We start from the raw sequence: 22,057 nt of genomic DNA on the forward strand, positions 1-22,057 counted from the left end.
AATCCACTTTTATTTTTAAAAAGCAAATGACTTTTATTAAATATGAGACTTAGCCCAATATTCTTAATGCAATTTTAGGTACTGCCATAGAATGATTTGGTGAGCATTTGAAAAAGTTTGGAATTCTTATAATTTAAAAAGCAATTAAAATATTGTTTTGACACATTTTTTAATTGTTTTAGGGTATTTGAATAATTTGTATAATGTAGGTTTCTCCGCGACAATTACTCAATGATTATTGGCAACATTATGAACATTTTGTCCTAGTGTTTGGTGAAATAAATTCTGGACTTTATATTTTGAATTGAAATTGGCTTTGATTTTTTATCAAGTGGCAAATTGGCTTAGCAAACATGATTTTATGGCATCATTATCATGAGATCACTATAGCATGATTCTCGGGGTGTTGCAGACATCCCGCCGCCACACATCGTGGCAGACTCAGACCTGGCGTACGCCTGGGCCCTGGACCGCTCCGTGACGACGTCGTAGACGGCCAAGCGCCGTCTCCGCCGCCTCGACGGGGAGACGGCAAAGTACGGCAAGGAATGGTCCCTCCTCGAGATCGCCGCCGCCGCCAACGACGACGCCTCAAACGACCGTGGCCCTCTCCCCCAGCCCACGTCCTTGGTGGCCGCGACCGCATTGCGCACGACGCAAGAGGAGACGGACGAATGCGGGAGGTTTTTTGCGGGTTACCGTTGAAGATGCCCTAACTAGATCCAGACATAACCCTAAGCCTAGCTTTCTTAAAGCAATCGTTAGAAAACACTTTTTTTTTTAATTCTCTTTTAGCTCTAAGCATAGCGGTTCTTTTCTTACTTTCATCCATAGAAACATATAAAGCTTTAATTGATTCTTTAACCTTAGGCACAAAAAATTTCATCTTGAGATTTTCCATATGATGAGAAATTCTATCAATGCTTCTAGACATATCATCAATCTTACTCAACTTTTCTTCTATCGTTGTATTAAAATTCTTTTGAGCATTGATAATTTTTTTAATATTATTGGTTATTGATGTGGGTTCAACCGAACAAAGTGCCCAGATGAGTTTCATAGCAGCCACTGCCGCGGTCTCTACGAGCATCCAGCAACTGGTTTGTAATTATATGGAGCAAATTAACTTCAAAAAAGATAATATGGAACAAATTTAGTCATGGAACTAAAATTAAACAATTCTTTCGAATCAATGAGTTTGGGTTCTCTCTTTTTTTTTGCGGTTGAAGTTTGGGTTCTCTTGTCAACACCAACAGATAATAAATAATCGAATAGAATTAAAAAGTACACTCGTGAAGCTACATGACTACTCAGTCACGACACTTAATTTGAAATGGGGTATACTATACATGACTCGATCACATTTACAGTCGCTACGCCAGCAGATTACACATCAAGTGATTTTGCTCTCTCCAACTAAAAAAAAGTGATTTTGCTCCATAACAGAGAAGACAATCTTTGCAGCCAAAATAAAATGCCGAGTACTCCTACTATCTCCCGACGATCGAAGAGCGGGAGTTGCTGTAATCCGAGGGATCCCAATCCAGCGTGGAGTTGTACACCGCCGACAGCGTCACGAACACCTCGTCCATGGACGGCCGCCCCCTGGGCTCCCTCGCCACGCACCGCACCGCCAGCGACGCCACGGCGACGGCCAGGTCGAGCGGGTAGTCGCCATTCAGCCGCGAGTCCATGAACGCCCGCACCTTGCCGCGCGCGTCCTCGCCGTCGACAACCAGCCCCTCCGCAGACTCCCACAGCAGCGTCTCCCCTCTTTTGGCGCCGCCGTCGAACGTCGCCTCCTTCCCGGACAGCAGCTCGAGGAGGATGACGCCAAAGGCGAAAACGTCGAGCTTGGGCGTGATGAGGCCGTGCTCCAGGTACTCCGGGGCCAGGTACCCCTGGGTGCCAACGACGTGGCGGGTGAGCTGCGCGTCGCCGCCATCAACGCCCGTGGGGACCGACCGCGCCAGCGCGAAGCTTGACACCTTGGCGCGGAGGTCGGCGTCGAGGAGGACGTTGCTGCTCTTGAGGTTCTTGTGCACGCACGGCGGGTTGCTGTAGTGGTGGAGGTAATTGAGACCGTCGGCGACGTCAAACGCCGCCTGCACGCGCTGCTTCCACACGAGGGTGTCGCCGCCGCCGTGGAGCCAGTTGCTGAGCGCGCCGTTCTCGGCGAACTCGAAGACGAGGTAGGTGTCGCCGTGGTGGACGCAGAGACCGGAGAGGCGGACGAGGCTGGAGTGGTTCACGCGCTTCAGGATGCCCACCTCGCCGCTCACATCGCCGGCCACACGCTTCACGGCCGCCGCGTCGCCGTTGATCACCGCGCGGTACACGGACGCGTCCTTGACCCTCCGGTCCTCCGAGAACCCTGCCGTCGCCTTCTCGAGTTCCGAGTACTTGTACACGGTCAGGGACTCCACCGCCGCGCGCGCGTCGGTGGACACAAACGCCGACGATGACGAGGAGTTCGTCGTAGCCGAGGACGTATGCTTGCCCGAGGCAAGAGGGTCGTAATCGGCAGACGAGGGCACGTCGAGAACGCCCTTCCCCGGATGGCCGTCTTCCACAACGCCGGGCCGCGGTCGCCGCCGCCGCCGGACACATAAGAACATCAGGCCAAGAAGTCCCGCCAGCGCAAGAACGCCGACACCAACACCGACCCCGACGGCAACCCCCTTCCCGCTGCCCGACCCTCCAGACGGCGGCGGCTGCTGGGCCTGCGGTGGCGCCGGTGCTGGCGGTGGCGCCGGCGACACGAGCATGTCCGGCGTGGGCGCGCTCTTGAGCGGGATGAGCAGAGTGGTGAAGGGGTATATGTTCTCGCTGTCGGTGAGGTTGTTGGCGTGGAGCACCGCCTGGGCGTCGACGCGGAAGCGGGCGGCGATGTCGGCGATGCCGTCGCCCCACGTGACGAGGTAGGTGAGCAGGTGCCTGACCCCGGAGGCGGCCTGCGCCGGCGAGGGGCACGCGCAGCGGATCGGCACGGTGAGGTTGTTCCCGACGACGAGCTTGCGGCTATCGTGGTTGGGGTTCTGCGCGATGAGGGCCTGGCAGGTGGTGAGGCCCTGGTAGGTGATGTTGGCGGTGATGAAGTAGGTCTCGTTGCTGAACTGGATGGTATAGGACGTGTTGTGCTGGTAGTAGCCGCCGGGCGCGCAGCCGCAGTTGAGCGGCGCGAGGACGAGGCGGGAGGCGGCGACCGGGGAGACGGTGGGCACGGCGTTGGCGCCCGCGAGGGCGGCGGGGGTGGCGTTGAGGAGGTAGGAGATGGTGACGGGCGAGTCGTAGGGCGGGGAGGAGCGGAAGACGACGTAGGAGGCGCAGGGGCGGGCCGCGGCGGTGGCGTTGCAGGTGTAGCCGAGCACGGAGCTGCCGTTGGTGCCGTAGCAGTTGAGTTGCTTGTTGGCCTCGTACTGCTGCTGCGCGCGCGCGACGCGGCACCGAGGCGCGGCGACGGCGAGGAGGACGAGGAGCGCGAGCGCCGCCCTGCCGGTGGCGGCGAGCCCGCGCGGGCGCGTCGGAGCGGCCATTGCTTCGGTTGCGCTTCTTGGAAAGGGGATGAGTGGGCACGCCAGGGATGGTGGTGTGGCGTGCTCGGTCGGTCGGGTAATGTGTGGTGAGATGGTTGGACGGAGTCAAAGGTCGTCGCTTCTAGTTTTCCATGGGTGGCGGCGGGCAGGGGGCGGGATGTGCAGCTGGAGCCAGCACGCAGGTCAACTGGTATGGGGAGTCAATTATCAAACCTTTCGCTCTCCTTTGAGTCTTTCATTTGATCATTTCCCTTGCTCAGTTAACAACATAACGAATAGTTTACACAAGCTCACGTATTGTGGCGCCAACTGACAATATCACTCCCTTTAGTGATCTAAATGTTTTTATATTTCTTTATAGAAGGAGTATTATTTTTGATGCATAGCTTTTATGGTAGAATTCACACCATTTGTACTGGCGGTGAAGACGCGCACCGCAGAGCAATCAGATCCAACCATCAAAGGCTTCTGGTTGGCCTGGTTAGCCAAATTAATCCCTTTTGCGAAGCAAGGTTATCCCCGAGCACAGCCACAGACCAGATGCGCCACCTACATGTGTGAACGTCTGAAGACGCGGAAATTCTACTACCATCCGAGCCTTTCCATCCAGCCAGGTGCAAGGAACGTTGGACATGGCGTATGATGACCATCTTCATTGGCCAATCGCTGCGTTCAATATTCAAAGCAACTCTCGGTAGTGGACGACGACCTGCACCTGCAAACGCGGAGGGACGAACGACCATGTACCCGTGACACTGACGCGCGGACGGAAGTTGGGAGCGACAGGAGTGGTGGGACACCTGTCCCTGAGCTCCATGCCTTCGCGGAAACTGACGGGGATGCCCGCCAGCCTCTCTTCTTTCAAACCCGGACAATTGGCCTCACCAGCAAGATCTACTACTACTACTCAGCTGCCGTTGCGTATGCCACTCGCTGACTTTGCTACTGCTAGTTTAGTTCAGTGTAGCTCCTCCAACATACCTGCCGCGCCACGACCAATAACTTTTTAAAGAACCAGATAATTGACCATTGCAACGGGATGAAAACATTTTAATAAGTTAGCCCATGATTTATCTATTCATATTGATGGATTTTAAAATTTTATTAAATACTTACTCGACTTCAAACGGACTATGCTTCGGTGCCTTAAGGCACCTGCCTTTGTGTCTATGACATGTGGCTCCAACAGGTGGCTCGCCCATATGTCAATGACCCAACGGCAGGTGCCTTTAAGGCACCGCAGCTGCGTCCACTTCAAACCATCAACCACAAAGACTCCAGAAAGCCAACCTAATAGCACATGAGCTAAACCGGGGGCAATGAAAAGCACTAGACCGTTGTAGGCGCACGTTGCTATGCCCATCTATTTTGGCACTATAGTATTAGGGAAAAACTATTTTTCATCTCTGAACTCTCTGAAAAGTATAGAAATGGTCTCTCAACTCTAAAACCGGCAAACATTAGTCTCTCAACTTTGAAAACCGGATTAGTTTGGTCCCTTGACACAACAAAAGTAGTTTTCATGCTGAGTTTGGCGTGGTTTTGACCCGGCGTTGCCAATGTGGCAGTCTTCTTCCTTCCCATGTTTAACTCGGCTGAGCATTTCGTCGAGCAGTTGGCGCGCGCCAAAAAACATAAGGAGGTCTACCTGGAGCTTGCGGCGGCGCCCGTACTGGGTGCAGGCAGTCGGGGAGCTGCGGCACGGCGAGTATTGTCGGTGATGCACACACGCCAGCACGCACGCACTCGCACGACACAGATGCACACGCACAACACAGACGCGCGCTGGCAGAGGGAGAGAGCACCGGCGGTTGCTCCAGCGCTCGTCCGCGCGACCATAGCGTGATGTCACGACCCCAACACAACGATGGGATGAACAATCAGATCGGTACCAATTTGGGATACAATAGGAGGGATTTGAGGTGAGAAACAACAGCAAGGGGGTGAGATACAGTAGGATATAGGTGAGGAACAGGAGCAGGAGGACGAAGGGGGTTCAAGACGTTTCCATTGATCGATCCCCTCCTATGTGCTGCCCATCCTTCTTATAGGCACCACTGCAGATTCTCGTAGCTGGGCCAAGCCCCAAACCCGATAGCCCATTCCAGAGAGAAGGCCCAAGTAGTGTAATTTGGCATGACCTTGGGGCATGACATTCTTACCCCCTTAAATTGTGGCTTGTCCTCAAGCCGGTGACGTGGTACCAAGTAACAACATAACCACCAGGGTCCCATGGTCAATGGACCTGTGTATCCATCCTGGCTGACGAACACCCAACCACATAATCATGTTGAACACAAGCATCATGATCTTCAAGGGAGTAGACTTTGAAGCTCAAGTTATGTAGATGATTTCCAAGAAGCATCAAGGCCACAACCATGATGTGTTCTACACGGTAACAGTTGCATATCTGCACTTGTATGTTGACACTTGATCTTCTTTTCAGTTGTTGCCCGACCATGACGATGCAAGATTCTAGGATCCGACTGTGTTGCAGCAGAAAACTCAAGTCCATGACCAAGAGAATCTCTCACAGTAGGAACAAATAAGCATGACAACTGTGCAGTTGAGAGCAACAAAAAAGATTCGATGCAATGAACATCAAGAATTCCTAGGTCCCATAGTTTAGAAGAACATGGTACCATAGGAAGCACCAGCTGTTCCACATTTTGATTTGCAAGGATGGAACTTGAATCGCTTATTAGAGAGCTCTGTTGAGTGCAAACCAAAGGTCTTCTGTGTGATTGCAATGATCTCGCAACCATATATGGTATCATGAAACCATTGTTAAAACCAATCTGCTTTCTACTAGCTGCAGCTGCACTCCGAGTTCCAGAATCCCAGCACTTAGTTGTCCTTTGTATGACCTGAAACTGTAGTAAGAAACTGAACCATATAGTTATGCGCATGTTGGATACAGAAAAGCACTCAAGAAGGCAATGTTCCTGCTCTCGTTAGTGTAGAACTTCTCGCTAATATAAACAAGGTCATGTGTCCTGAATAGCCAAGGTTTACTTTGAAGGAATTCCATTTTATCATGCACACAGTAATCTGGAACCGAATATTGTGCTATAAATTGAGGTGCTAACTCATGCTTGGCGGCAACAAAACTGGTGTTCACTGGAAAATTCCACAATCTTGAGCATGTTGCAAGTGTGCTTCACCTTTTGGATCCCAACCCTGGTAGCAAGCAATATCAAACTAGAGAAATTAAACAACGCATGCCACGACCAATGTATCGAGAGGTCTACACGTAAACATAATATCTCAAGAGTGCCCATTAAGGGTGTAACACGGGGTTTCCAAGATTTCAGTTCCACAAAGCACTAGCCCTGATCTTGATCAATTGCTGCACCAATCAGTTTTTCCTTATTGTGAGGTCTGTTCTAGAAATAATACACTTCACCCTCTTGCCAAGCTGCAAATGCCACTAGAAGTTCTCTATATGAGTTTGCCCTTTCCTTACACTTCAAATTATTGCGATCCTCCAAGAAATCCATTAATTTCAGCACGTACAATCTTGTAGCTAGAAATGTGGTTGAGAAGGCACACTGAAGAAACCATAAGAAATTCATGTTCTCACAAACACCAATGATTTCGCAACAAAGCCAAGGTTGTAACTCCACCATTATCACCATACCTTGATGTATGTTCACCGAGGAACAACAAGCAACAACTGTGTTGCTAGCTTGATGAACAAAAATTAACACTGCTATCTCGCTTGTTGAGCACCATTTTCTTGTAGCAAGAATTATGAAGATCACCTCCAGGAAAATTACTTGAGAAGACAAGAACCATGGTGGCTTTGGTTGCAGAGATGACAAACCTTTCCAGATTGTCTCAATGTCAAACAAAATAAATCTCAAGTGCCAAACCACATGTGAACCACCGAGCAGAACCTCAATAGAAACACCTTTGGCACTAAACCTCCAATTAAACACAGAAGCATAACTTGGGTTGTAGCAAGAATCACAGGATGCAATGATAATACTATAAGTTGGCTTTTCATGTAGTGTGTTGTGTGCAAACAGAATAAAAGTGTGACGTGCTTGGCCTAAAGGTTTCCTGTTTGCTTTAAATAATCTTATGGCCCTCTTAGCCGCTACACAAGTATAAGGTGCATAATGTGCTCTCCATAGATGTCCACCCACCAGAAATGATGTCACTAGAGAACTAGGTGCAGCCACACTCAAAAATAAGTTCCAAACTGAACTGACAACCAAGAGTTGCAAAGGAACTCCAGTATTGTGTCGTTCCGCAGAAAAAAGAGCTTCAAAAATCACACTAGCTGACTGCACACATTGAGTATCTGACCACAAGTTCTGAAACCTCCAGAACACCTCAACCAAACACCCAAGAGAGTCGACAAAAGTACCACTAGGAGAATTTAAGGGATTACTCCTTCACTATAGCGCCTCAGATTTGGCTTGCCCAAAAAGTCGAGGGGTCAGTGGCGGCTTGCCAATGGCGTTGTGAGCTGTATTGGTATGCTCATCGATGAACGAAGGCCATGGTACTGGTCGGATTGCCTGTCCTTTGGGCTTCAAACCCATCGAGCAGATGGTAGGCATTTGTGCAGCAACGCTACCGGTGTCGATGTCGACAGCCTCTTCGCACCCAACAGCGGTTGCGTGCTCGGGGAAGATGTCGACGGTGGTGTTGCGACTCGGGCACTCTGTCGAACATGTGATAGGCGTCGGTGCAGCAGGGCCATTGTTATCCATGGCGATGATGTTGTGGTCTGCACCACACTCTATTGGGGCACTGAGCTTAGGGAAGGCATCCACGATGATCACCGCAGGCATGAGGAAGTGAACTCCATGGCCATTGTCAAGTTTCTCCGCAGCCATCGCCGCCTCCTAAAAAATTTCATCCTCCCTTATCCTGGCAAGGGACGAAGCCCCAGTGATGCTTGATGGAGATCGCGACCGCACAAAATATTGGATATCTTCATGCAAGCCCTTGATGTATTGGTGGACGAAGCCCTTGATGCTCAGGTTGGGGTTGAGATCTAGCACGCGACGTACACATTCCCAGAATGCCACCATGTACTCGACCACGGTTGCGGTCTGCTTCTGTTCGAACAACGAGCACAATTGCAGGTTGTACTCCGGCGACACGTCCTGAATGTCGAGGAGGCAGGCTGATACGTCTCCAATGTATCTATAGTTTTTTATTGTTCGATGCTATTATATTATCCATCTTGGATGTTTTATATGCATTTATATGTTATTTTATATGATTTTTGGGACTAACCTATTAACCTAGAGCCCAGTGCCAGTTTCTATTTTTTTCCTTGTTTTTGAGTTTTACAAAAAAGGATACCAAACAGAGTCCAAATGACCTGAAAATTTGCGGTGATTTTTATGGACCAGAAGAAGCCCCCGAAGCAAAAGAGTTGGGCCAGAAGAGCCACGAGGCCTCCACAAGGGTGGAGGGCGCGCCCCCTATCTTGTCGTTGCCTTGTGGACCCCCTGACTTGTTCTCGACGCCAAAAATTCCTATAAATATATAAACCCCCAGAAATAAATCTAGATCGGAAGTTCCGCTGCCACAAGCCTCTGTAGCCACAAAAAACCAATCGGGGCCCTATTCCGGCACCCTGCAGAGGGGGGAATCATCACAGGTGGCCATCTTCATCATCCCGGCGCTCTCCATGATGAGGAGGGAGTAGTTCACCCTCGAGGCTGAGGGTATGTACCAGTAGCTATGTGTTTGATCTCTCTCTCTCTCTCTCATGTTCTTGAGTTGGCACGATTCGGCGATTCAAATCGCGGAAGATCCGATCTAGCGCCGAACGGACGGCGCCTCCGCGTTCAACACACGTACATCCCGGGGACGTCTCCTCCTTCTTGATCCAGCAAGGGTAGAGGAGAAGTTGAGGGAGAACTCCAGCAGCACGACGGCGTGGTGGCAATGGAGCTCGTGGTTCTCCGGCAGAGCTTCGCTAAGCACTACGGAGGAGGATGAGGAGGTGTATGAGGAGGGAGGGCTGCGCCAGGGAAGAGGTGCGGCTGCCCTCCCACCCCTCCACTATATATAGGGGCAAGGGGAGAGGGGGAGGCGCCCTAGGGTTTCCCCTAGGGGGCGGCGGCCAAGCAGATTGGATCTCCCTAGGGAAAATCCTAGGGAGACTTGCCCCCAAAGCCAAGCAGGTGGAGGCTTGCCTCCCAAGCCAGGTGGAGGCGCCCCACCTCCCCAAGTAACGTGGGAAAGGGTGTGGGGGGCGCACCACCCCTTAGTGGGCTGGTTTGCCCCTTCCCCTTTGGCCCATGAGGCCCTCCAACACTTGTCGGGGCTCCCGAAACACCTTTCGGTCATGCTGGCCATAGCCTGGTACCCCCGAAACACTTCCGGACTCCAATACCCTTCGTCCAATATATCGATCTTCGCCGACGGACCATTCTGGAACTCCTCGTGATGTCCGGGATCTCATCCGGGACTCCGAACAACCTTCGGTAACCACATACTATTTCCCATAACAACTCTAGCGTCACCGAACCTTAAGTGTGTAGACCCTACGGGTTCGGGAACCATGCAGACATGACCGAGACACCTCTCCGGCCAATAACCAATAGCGGGATCTGGATACCCATATTGGCTCCCACATGTTCCACGATGATCTCATCGGATGAACCACGATGTCAGGGATTCAATCAATCCCGTATACAATTCCCTTTGTCTATCGGTATGTTACTTGCCAGAGATTCGATCGTCGGTATCCCAATACCTCGTTCAATCTCGTTACCGGCAAGTCACTTTACTCGTTCTGTAACGCATGATCCCGTGGCTAACTTATTAGTCACATTGAGCTCATTATGATGATGCATTACCGAGTGGGCCCAGAGATACTTCTCCGTCATATGGAGTGACAAATCCCAGTCTCGATTCGTGCCAACCCAACAGACACTTTCGGAGATACCTGTAGTGCACCTTTATAGCCACCCAGTTACGTTGTGACGTTTGATACACCCAAAGCATTCCTACGGTATCTGGGAGTTGCACAATCTCATGGTCTAAGGAAATGATACTTGACATTAGAAAAGCTTTAGCAAACGAACTACACGATCTTGTGCTATGCTTAGGATTGGGTCTTGTCCATCACATCATTCTCCTAATGATGTGATCCCGTTATCAATGACATCCAATGTCCATGGTCAGGAAACCATAACCATCTATTGATCAACAAGCTAGTCAACTAGAGGCTTACTAGGGACATGTTGTGGTCTATGTATTCACACATGTATTACGGTTTCCAGTTAATATTTGATATACCGCGAGCTTTGCTACTATAGTTGGATTATGTGGTGTTTCTCCCTCTCTACCTTGTGATGAATTGAGTCTTTTCCTTTGAGGTTTTGTTATGTCGGATTGAATCTTTGGATGTGAGAGCACTTGATGTATGTCTTGCGATGGGATATCCGTGGTGACAATGGGATGTTCTGTTATCCACTTGATGTATGTTTTGGTTATCAACTTGCGGATTCTCGTGGTGACATTGGGGTAATCTATGCATAGGGGTTGATGCATGTTTTCATATTTGTTTCTCCGGTAGAAATCTCGGGATGCTCATGAAGTTCTTTGTGTTGGATCGAATATTATGAATCTGAAGTTGTTTGATGCATATCGTATAATTGACCCACGGATACTTGTGGTGACATTGGAGTATCCAGGTGACATTAGGGTTGATTGATGTGTGTCATATGGTGTTATTTTACTATGAACTCTAGGGATGTTTGTGACACTTATAGGAATAGCTCAATGGATTGATCGGAAAGAATAACTTTGAGGTGGTTTCGTACCCTACAAGCAATTTCATCTTATGTTCTCCGCGATAGGAACTTTGGAGTGACTTTTGTCGCACGTTGAGGGATTGCCATATGATCTAATTAGGTTATCATTGTTGAGAGAACTTGCACTACTGAAAGTATGAACCCTATTGCAATACCGTTTTCGCTCACTTTTACCACTTGCTACCTTGCTGTTTTTTTTTTACATTTTCATATTACAAAAACCTATATCTACTATCCATATTACGCTTGTATCACCATCTCTTTGCCGAACTAGTGCACCTATACTATTTACCATTGTATTGGGTTTCTTGGGGACACAAGAGACTCTTTGTTATTTGGTTGCAGGGTTGTTTGAGAGAGACCATCTTAATCCTACGCCTCCCACGGATTGATAAACCTTAGGTCATCCACTTGAGGGAAATTTGCTACTGTCCTACAAAACTCTGCGCTTGGAGGCCCAACACGAGTCTACAAGAAGAAGGTTGCGTAGTAGACATCACATGCATGCTCGTAGATGCACCGGCCATGCAAGGCGAGAGCCCACGTTGCTCCGCATCTTGATCGAAGTTGAACAACCGCCTCGACCTGATTGATTCTCTGGAACATGGAGATCTTCACCACACCATATGCTGCAAACACCTGTTGCAGCGTCTCCTCAGTGACCGGGTAGTATAGGTGGTGCACGGTGACGCGGAGAACGCCACCGGTGAACACCTCTGGGTGGCTCGTCATTTCATCGAACATATGGTGGGCAGGAAATGGGGTGGTAATTGTTTTGAATTTTTGTTGGCTCTGAATACCAAACTGTCACGACCCCAACACAACGATGGGATGAACAATCAGATCAGTACCAATTTGGGATGCAAGAGGAGGGATTTGAGGTGAGAAACAGCAGCAAGGGGGTGAGATATAGTAGGATATAGGTGAGGAACAGGAGCAGGAGGACAAGGGGGGTTCAAGACATTTCCATTGATCGATCCCCTCCTCTCTGCTGCCCATCCTTCTTATAGGCACCATCGCAGTTTCTCGTAGCTGGGCCAAGCCCCAAACCCGATAGCCCATTCCAGAGAGAAGGCCCAAGTAGTGTAATTGGGCATGACCTTGGGGCATGACACGTGAGTTCGGAGTTGGGAGCCCCTATTCGGCGCCTTCAGTGCCACCGAAGGCAGCTGGCGCCTACGGCAGCGCCTGCTGGGCGGGCCCACGAACGCGCACCCAAAAAAATTGTAATATTGTGTGAAAAAACATCTAAGAAAGTGAATCACTTTGAATCGAACTCGTGACCTTACACTCATCTTCAACTTTGGCCAACCGGTACACCTACAGGCTGCTAGTGATTCACTTCAGCGTGAATTGATTTAAGGACCAGCATAGCAGCGCTAATTATTGTACAACCCCTCACTTAGATTATCAAATTATTTGAAAACATTAATGAAAAACTTGAATGTATGGAAAAAATGTGAACAAATTTGGAAAGTTGATGAACATGCATAAAAAAGTTGGCCAACGTAAAAAAGGTTCATGTATTCAAATAAGTTCACGAATTCAAAAATAAAAGTTCATGAAATGGGAAAAAATACACTAATTCATTCTAAAAAGTTCATAACAATGAAAATCGACCATGAGTTTGGAAAAAGTTCACGGATTTGAAAAAGAGTTCACTGGATTTGGAAAAGTTCATCCAATTTTAAAAAAGTTCATCAACTTTTCAAAAAAGTTCATCAAATTTGAAAAAGAGTTAATTGAATTTGAAAAAAGTTCGTCCAGTTTTAAGAAAGTTCATGGATTTTCAAAACAGTTCATCAAATTTTAAAAAAAGTTCAACGAATTTGAAAAGAGTTCTTTGAATTTGAAAAAAGTTCATCAAATTTGAAAAAGAGTTCATCGAATTTGAAAAAAGTTTATCAAATTTTAAGAAAAGTTTATCAATTTAGAAAAAATATTCCTGAATTAAAAAAAATGTGCATTAAAGAAAACAAAATGAAGAAAACAGAAAAAGATAAGAAATAAAGTAAAAGAAAAAACGAACTAAAGAAGAGGAGAAAAACAGACCAAGTAGTCAACTAGCGAGGCATAACCTGGTGGCTGGAATGATGCGCTCGCTACGAATTGGTTGTTGTTTCGAAACCATATTCCTGCATATTTTTTGCGTTTGTGAAACTGCTATATGGGCGGGCCCAGTGCGGGACGCTGCAGGCGCCCGTTTGCGGAATACACATTAACGGGCGCCTGCAGCTAGGATTTGCCTTATGAGTTGGTTCGAGCGCGGTCATGGTGGTGATTCTCTATCAAAAATGAGGTAGGCGAGGAGCTCTGGGGTGCGGGGTGGCTCTAGGTGCTCTCACGTAGGCAGGCGACTGCGCGCTATGGGCGGCGCCTACGGGCTCTGTACCGAGGACGTCTGCAGCGGGTAGAGGACGACCTGGGCGCGGCCTTGGGTCTCCTATGATGCAGGTGTGCTCCAGGAAGGAGCGCGAGCTGCGCGCAAGATTGAGGTGCTTGGCCCGTGTGCAAGCGTGCGGTGGCCAGTCGAGTGCTTTCTGATGGAACACGAAGTGCAGACTAGCTGCTGGATTGATTCTAGCCGCCGACAAAACATGCAGGTATACGTGCACGTACGTATTAATTCGACCAGCCGGAGATGCAAGCGAAACACAATGAACATGCTGATTCGATCTCTCTGAGAATACACACACACGACGTGTGCTCCCTGGACTGCACCTTACACGCAACTGCATACGATCGGATGCATGCATGGCCAACGGCCCAACGCCGTCAGTGGAGGTGCGCGCGGAGGTCTTGCCCGAGCTCGCCGCCTCGAGCTCCTCCTACTGCTCAGGTCTCATGTCCACACTACAAGAAATACGTCAACTTGCGACCATCACTATTGGTCACTGAATGGTCATTGTTTTCCATTTGCGAGATTTTTTGATCAAAAACAGATGCTCAAAAGCTGGCCGTCGTAAACTGAAATTAACGACCTTCTTCAGGATAAGGTCGTGGAAGGCAACGACCAAAACAAAAGGTCATTGATCCTATGACCTTCTGTTTTGGTTGCTAGCTCTCTGCCCTGGCCATGTCGGATCCAACATGGCAAGCTGACATGGCAAAATTGCGATCAAATGAAAAGGTCGTTGACAAGAATCAGCCCGGTCCAGTTCGGTGTTTTACATGGGCCGAGCCCAACAATTCAGCCTTTTTTATATATTTTTTCCATCAATTTTTGGTCGGGCTCATGGGCCAAGCCCAATATGGCAGCCTTTTTTATTGTTGGGCCGTGGCCATTTTGTCTAAACAATTTCATTTTCTTTTTTTATTAAATGGGTCCACTAGTCAGATGGGTCCCAGTTGTCAGGTTCCGGTAATAGTTTCCATCTATCAGACTCATATTCTTCATATTTCAAGCAGTATTTAGATTGGCAGAGACAAAAAACACACATAATACTTAAACAAGAGCAACCAGATCACATAATACAAGCTCTATCCGTGCCACTACAAAGGGCCATGTGTAATACAATACTTTACAAGCTCTACAAGTGTAACAAGCACTACAATTGTAATACAGTACTGCTTCAGAAGCTCCTGTCATGAACAACATACAACATACTGGACTCACTGGACTCGCTCGTATTTCTAAGCAACTTCAATAGGACAAAAACTTCTGTAGTCAGGGCTGGGACCATAGTCAGATGAATAACACGCCGGACTCGCTTGACGGTGATAGTCAAGGCTGGGACCAAACAAAACAGCAACATGGCTTCCTCTGTCATCCTGTTACATGAATCAGAGAAGAATGAGAAAAACTGGGGCAAATATATTATGAACAGACCATTCAAGAAAAGGACATTTATTCAGAATGATAACACAAATTCAGCTAGTACCATGCTTTTTGTTGTCGAGCTAGTTAAAATGAGATACTAGTTCATATAAGAAACAGAGACACAATATGAATATGCATGGCACATGTGCATGTTGTGCAAAAAACTTCACTACAACACATTGCGCCTAAAAAAATACCAACAACAGGCTGTCAAATTTTAAGCACCAGCAGAACAGATCTAACAAACCAGACCATGATCATCATGCATCAGGATTTATGGCTCTAGCAAAATAGTAAAGAGATGGACATACACGCACCAAGCATACCAGCTACTACAATAAGAGGTCCAGATGCTCCAGGAACTGGAGGGAGTATGCACTTCGGCAGTCGTGTAGTAGCTAGGGATTGAGGAGGATGAGCTTGTTGTATCCATTGTACCTGGGTCATATTTAGGTAAACAATTAGCTAATATGTCAAACATTTAGTTACCATGAACATAAAACAACGAACTCGGATAAGCATTAGCAGTGTAGTACAAAATGTATCACTATAAATTTGGGAAATAGTTAAGTCTGGTGGGTATCCAGTTTACTTGCCTATGGCCAACACTAACCAGTATGAGTTCGTTCAATAACTAAAAAGTACTCAGTAGCTGACAATGTATAGTTTACACATATAAACCGAAGATTCAGCAAAGGCATGTTGATAAAACAGTGAAAACAATGGTATCTAGTATATTGCCATGCATGAGCACTTCTTAATATTTATATTCATCATCACAGCAACCTATAACCACCTATGCTCATTGTTACAAATCTATGCATAGTTCAAAAAATGACCTGATCTGCTTCAAATCTATGCAGACTTCAGATCTACTTCAAATTTTGACACACAACATAGAAGTAATTCACCATAGAGAACATATAAATGGGCATGGGGATCTGAGACTCGATGATGACAACAAACTAAAATCTCGGCCCAGTAATTAATGCAGGAGCCAATCGGACAAGCAGAAATTGAAGTAGGCTGAGATCGCCCCTAGAAAATTCAATATTTTGCAGGTTTCCAGAATCCAGGAAGAACCCATCAATTCTGCGCTGAAGCAGGAGATATGCAGGCAGATCAAATAGTAGATTCGAGCAAGAAGGATGTACTACCTGAAATAGGAAACGAGGAGGCCGATCTGACGAGTCCCACCCAAACTATGGAAGGAGCAGCGGGGGCAGCTGCAGAAGGACTCGGCGGCCCAGACGCCGTCGTGGAACTGGTAGGTGACGACGATGTGGTAGAGGTGGAAGCCGTCGCCGAGGCCGACGGTGCCTACGGTGTGCTCGTCGTCCTCGAAGGCGATGACGACGGATGGGTCGGCATCGAAGCAGGTGCGCTACAGGCCACATCATCATATTTGAGCATTAATATTTCTGTATTACTACACAACAACTACAACACTAGGAGTACACAACAACTAGTAGCAGAACTAGAAGAAATAACCAAATTGAGTGTACACCAATATCATCAGGAACATGAGCATAACAAGCATCTTGCTTTACTGGGATACAGCGACACAGCAGAATTACTAGGATATAGTAACACATACACATTGTTGATTTAACACGTTCAGAAACAGTCTAGTGTGTATATTGTACTCTGCAAGGCTTGACTTAACACACCGAGGAACATTATTGATTTAACACATGTCCCAAGAATGAACTACTCCTGCAAATCTCAGAAGAGCATAAGCACACACTACATCTACTCCCCAAACAATCACTTGCCAAACTCACAAGAGCATAAGCAAAAGACCAGTGCATATTACCCAAAACAGTTTCTTCAGTACTTAGGCATCACAAGGAAAAAGAGCAGTGCATCACTAGTGACTAAGTACATACTAGTCGGATCTAGATGATTTCCCTAGCGCCTAATTATTTTCTGCCATGATATCAAACTGAAGCAAATCAGCCACATCAAAGAAAGGAGAAAGTGATACAGCAAAAGAAAAAGATGGATGGAGGCAAGATAGAGAAGCAACAGCCAACCTCATACTGCTCGGTCCACAGGCTGGTCCCGGTGGCCTGCTGGTAGCGTTCGAAGATCCCCTTGATGCTGCAAGTAGCACATGAAGAAGAAGAACAAAACGAAGCTGCCTTAGAGAGGTAATCAAGCAAGCAAACAGAAGCAACAGTGTAGTACAAAATGTATCACTATAGCAGGGGCATAATTTTTGTACTAGTTAAAACTGAACATGGTTTGTACTTCTCACATAAATCTTTACTCTTGTAAATTCAAAGCTATGTTTGATCCCAGACGACAGGAGCTGATGATTATAATGTATGACACCCTACTGAAGCAACAATCAACTCCTGACTTATTACTACAAATAAAATAGTTCTTGCCAAGCCTCTATTTTAACAATGTAAAAATCTGCACAGGCATATACTGTTATGCCACTGCCTCCTAAGTATATAGTGACAGCCAATTTAAATTCAAGCATACAAAGTTTAATAGACGCTGGACTGGAATATGCCTTGGTCACCAAATATTAAAACAGGTTTGTATACTCTTAACTTTTCAGTGTATAATAGTTATGATGGGTTAGGTACTTTGGGTAGCTCCACTGACGGTCACAGGTCTGCGTGGTGCCCTTGCTGCAGAATGCTCCTTCTACTACTAAAGGATAGATGGGGTCGTGGTTACCTCGAGCCGATCACTACCTATTTTGCAGTACAAAATTGCAATTGTGTTGCTATAAGTAATAATACTATCAATTTGTCAAAACTAGTGGATGGTAAGAATAAAACCTCTGCCGGTTGAAATTTGATCAAGGTAAAAAAAAATACTATACTCATGATCGTTGCATGTGTTTCCAACATTTAGTTCCACACATACTACTCTACATAAGATTTATCTCTTGTGTTTGGAACATTAATTACTTAACTTTGAGTTTAAGACTGAATTGTTAAGAGGAGATGCATACTGAAGCTGTCATTCCTAGAAAAACAAAGAACAGTACTACTGATGCTTGCATTCGACAAGAACACAAGGTAAGATGCAACGCGTTAATCAACTTACATTAACTTGCATTCGACTGGGACTATTTCATACAAAACAAGTAGCTAGCTGCCATCAATTAACTTACATTACAGACACGCACGTGTTAATCAATAATCAGTGGCATGGGCAGCCGTGCATAGAGGGTGACTGAGAAGCTCACAAAGAACAGAACGATGTATGACACGGTGGTGAAGATGCAGGAGATGACGAAGTTGAGGTGGTACCCGACGGCGCAGTGCCCCCTCGACAATAGAGTAGAGGAAGCAGGCGTTGACGGTGCCGAAGATGTGCGCGATGACGGGGAGCAACCGGCCAAAACATTGGAGGGGCAGGGACCCCGCCAAGGCCATGCCGGCAGCCGCGGCTAGCATCGTCTGCCCCGACCAGATGCTGCTATCGTCTGGTGGCGCAGCTGGGAGGGGGCGTCTGCGGGACGGGCCGGTTCAAGCGGCGACGGAGCGGGGTCAGGTGGGCAACAACAACTTCCCAAACATCCACTCCTCCCGTCGATCCCGACCCCCTGCCACCGCAGGCCACGCGCGGGGCTCGTCGCCGCCGAAATCTTGAGCGCGGCAAAGGAGACCGCGAGAAGGAGACTGATGTCTACTACACAACCTTCTTCTTGTAGACGTTGTTGGGCCTCCAAGTGCAGAGGTTTGTAGGACAGTAGCAAATTTCCCTCAAGTGGATGACCTAAGGTTTATCAATCCATGGGAGGTGTAGGTTGAAGATGGTCTCTCTCAAACAACCCTGCAACCAAATAACAAAGAGTCTCTTGTGTCCGCAACACACCCAATACAATGGTAAATTGTATAGGTGCACTAGTTCGGCGAAGAGATGGTGATACAAGTGCAATATGGATGATAGATATAGGTTTTTGTAATCTGAAAATATAAAAACAGCAAGGTAACAAGTAATAAAAGTGAGCGTAAACGGTATTGCAATGGTAGGTAACAAGGCCTAGGGTTCATACTTTCACTAGTGCAAGTTCTCTCAACAATAATAACATAATTAGATCATATAACTATCCCTCAACATGCAACAAAGAGTCACTCCAAAGTCACTAATAGCGGAGAACAAACGAAGAGATTATGGTAGGGTACGAAACCACCTCAAAGTTATTCTTTCCGATCAATCCATTGGGCTATTCCTATAAGTGTCACAAACAGCCCTAGAGTTCGTAGTAAAATAACACCTTAAGACACAAATCAACCAAAACCCTAATGTCACCTAGATACTCCAATGTCACCTCAAGTATCCGTGGGTATGATTATACGATATGCATCACACAATCTCAGATCCATCTATTCAACCAACACATAGAACCTCAAAGAGTGCCCCAAAGTTTCTACCGGAGAGTCAAGACGAAAACGTGTGCCAACCCCTATGCATAGGTTCATGGGCGGAACCCGCAAGTTGATCACCAAAACATACATCAAGTGGATCAATAGAATACCACATTGTCACCACGGGTATCCCACGCAAGACATACATCAAGTGTTCTCAAATCCTTAAAGACTCAATCCGATAAGATAACTTCAAAGGGAAAACTCAATCCATTACAAGAGAGTAGATAAGGGGGAGAAACATCATAAGATCCAACTATAGTAGCAAGCTCGCGATACATCAAGATCGTTGCAACTCAAGAACACGAGGGAGAGAGAGATCAAACACATAGCTACTGGTACATACCCTCAACCCCGAGGGTGAACTACTCCCTCCTCGTCATGGGAGAGCGCCGGGATTGATGAAGATGGCCACCGGTGAGGGATCCCCCCTCCGGCAGGGTGCCGGAACAGGGTCCCGATTGGTTTTTGGTGGCTACAGAGGCTTGCGGACGGCGGAACTCCCGATCTATTCTGTTCCCCGAAGGTTTTAGGGTATATTGGTATATATAAGGAGGAAGAAATACGTCAGGGAGCCACGAGGGGCCCACGAGGGTGGAGGGCGCGCCCAGGGGGGTGGGCGCGCCCCCTTGCCTCGTGCCTCCCTCGTTTCTTTCCTGACGTGCACTCCAAGTCTCCTGTATTGCTTTCTTTCCAAAAATAACTTTTCTGAAGGTTTCATTCCGTTTGGACCCCGTTTGATATTCCTTTTCCGCAAAACACCAAAATAAGGGAAAAAACAGAAACTGGCACTGGGCTCTGGGTTAGTAGGTTAGTCCCAAAAATAATATAAAAGTGTATAATAAAGCCCATAAACATCCAAAATAGATAATATAATAGCATGGAAACAATAAAAAATTATAGATACGTTGGAGACGTATCAGCATCCCCAAGCTTAATTCCTGCTCGTCCTCAAGTAGGTAAATGATAAAAACAGAATTTTTGATGTGGAATGCTAGTTTGCATAATTTCAATGTAGTTCTTCTTATTGTGGCAAGAATGTTGAGATTTAATATGATTCAAGATAAAAGTTTAATGTTGACATAACAACAATAATACTTCAAGCATGCTAACCAAGCAATTATGTCTTACCAAAATAACATAGCCAAAGCAAATTATCCCTACAAAATCATATAGTTTGGCTATGCTCCATGTTCCCCACACAAAATATTCATATCATGTACAACCCCGGTTTTAGCCAAGCAATTGGTTCATACTTTTAACGCACTTCAGCCTTTTCAACTCTTACGCAATACATGAGCGCAAGCCATGGATATAACACTATGGTGGAATAAGGTATAATGGTAGGGGTTATGTGGGAAGACAAAAAAGGAGAAAGTCTCACATCAACGAGGCTAATCAACGGGCTATGGAGATGCCCATCAATTGATGTTAATGCAAGGAGTAGGGATTGCCATGCAACGGATGCACTAGAGCTATAAGTCTATGAAAGCTCAAACAAAAGAAACTAAGTGGGTGTGCATCCAACTTGCTTGCTCACGAAGACCTCGGGCATTTTGAGGAAGCCCATCATTGGAATATACAAGCCAAGTTCTATAATGAAATTTCCCACTAGTATATGAAAGTGACAAAATGAGAGACTCTCTATCATGAAGATCATGGTGCTACTTTGAAGCACAAGTGTGGTAAAAGGATAGTAACATTGTCCCTTCTCTCTTTTCTCTCATTTTTATTGGCCTTTCTCTTTTTATGGGCCTTTTCTCTTTTTTTTTGTCCGGAGTCTCATCCCGACTTTGTGGGGGAATCATTAGTCTCCATCATCCTTTCCTCACTTGGGACAATGCTCTAATAATGGTGATCATCACACTTTTATTTACTTACAAACTCATGAATTACAACTCAATACTTAGAACAAAATATGACTCTATGTGGATGCCTCCGGCGTTGTACCGGGATATGCAATGAATCAAGAGTGACATGTATGAAAGAATCATGAACGGTGGCTTTGCCACAAATACGATGTCAACTACATGATCATGCAAAGCAATATGACAATGATGGAGCGTGTCATGATAAACGAAACGATGGGAAAGTTGCATGGCAATATATCTCGGAATGGCTATGGAAATGCCATAATAGGTAGGTATTGGTGGCTGTTTTGAGGAAATATAAGAGAGGTTTATGTGTGATAGAGCGTATCATATCACGGGTTTGGATGCACCAGCGAAGTTTGCACCAACTCTCAAGGTGAGAAAGGGCAATGCACCGGGTACCGAAGAGGCTAGAAAATTGCGGAAAGGTAAGTGTGCGTATAATCCATGGTTCATTAGTCATAAGAACTCATATACTTATTGCAAAAATTATTAGCCCTCGAAGCAAAGTACTACTATGCATGCTCCTAGGGGAAGGGTTTGGTAGGAGTTAACCATCGCGCGATCCGACCGCCACACAAAGGATGACAATCAATAAATACCTCATGCTCCGACTTCGTTACATAACGGTTCACCATAC

General features: G+C 46.8%; 1 protein-coding gene across 1 annotated transcript; it reads right to left on the bottom strand.

Moving 5' to 3' along the window:
- Window positions 1-1,257: 1,257 nt before the first annotated feature.
- LOC123144268 (protein LYK5) lies at window positions 1,258-3,627 on the bottom strand. Its single transcript, XM_044563352.1, has one exon. It carries the CDS (start codon window positions 3,534-3,536, stop codon window positions 1,491-1,493), a length of 2,046 nt encoding a protein of 681 aa, XP_044419287.1. The 5' UTR covers window positions 3,537-3,627; the 3' UTR covers window positions 1,258-1,490.
- Between the last annotated feature and the right edge of the window lie 18,430 nt (window positions 3,628-22,057).

The sequence above is a fragment of the Triticum aestivum genome, chromosome 6D, assembly GCF_018294505.1.
Source record: "Triticum aestivum cultivar Chinese Spring chromosome 6D, IWGSC CS RefSeq v2.1, whole genome shotgun sequence".
Lineage (NCBI taxonomy): Eukaryota > Viridiplantae > Streptophyta > Magnoliopsida > Poales > Poaceae > Triticum > Triticum aestivum.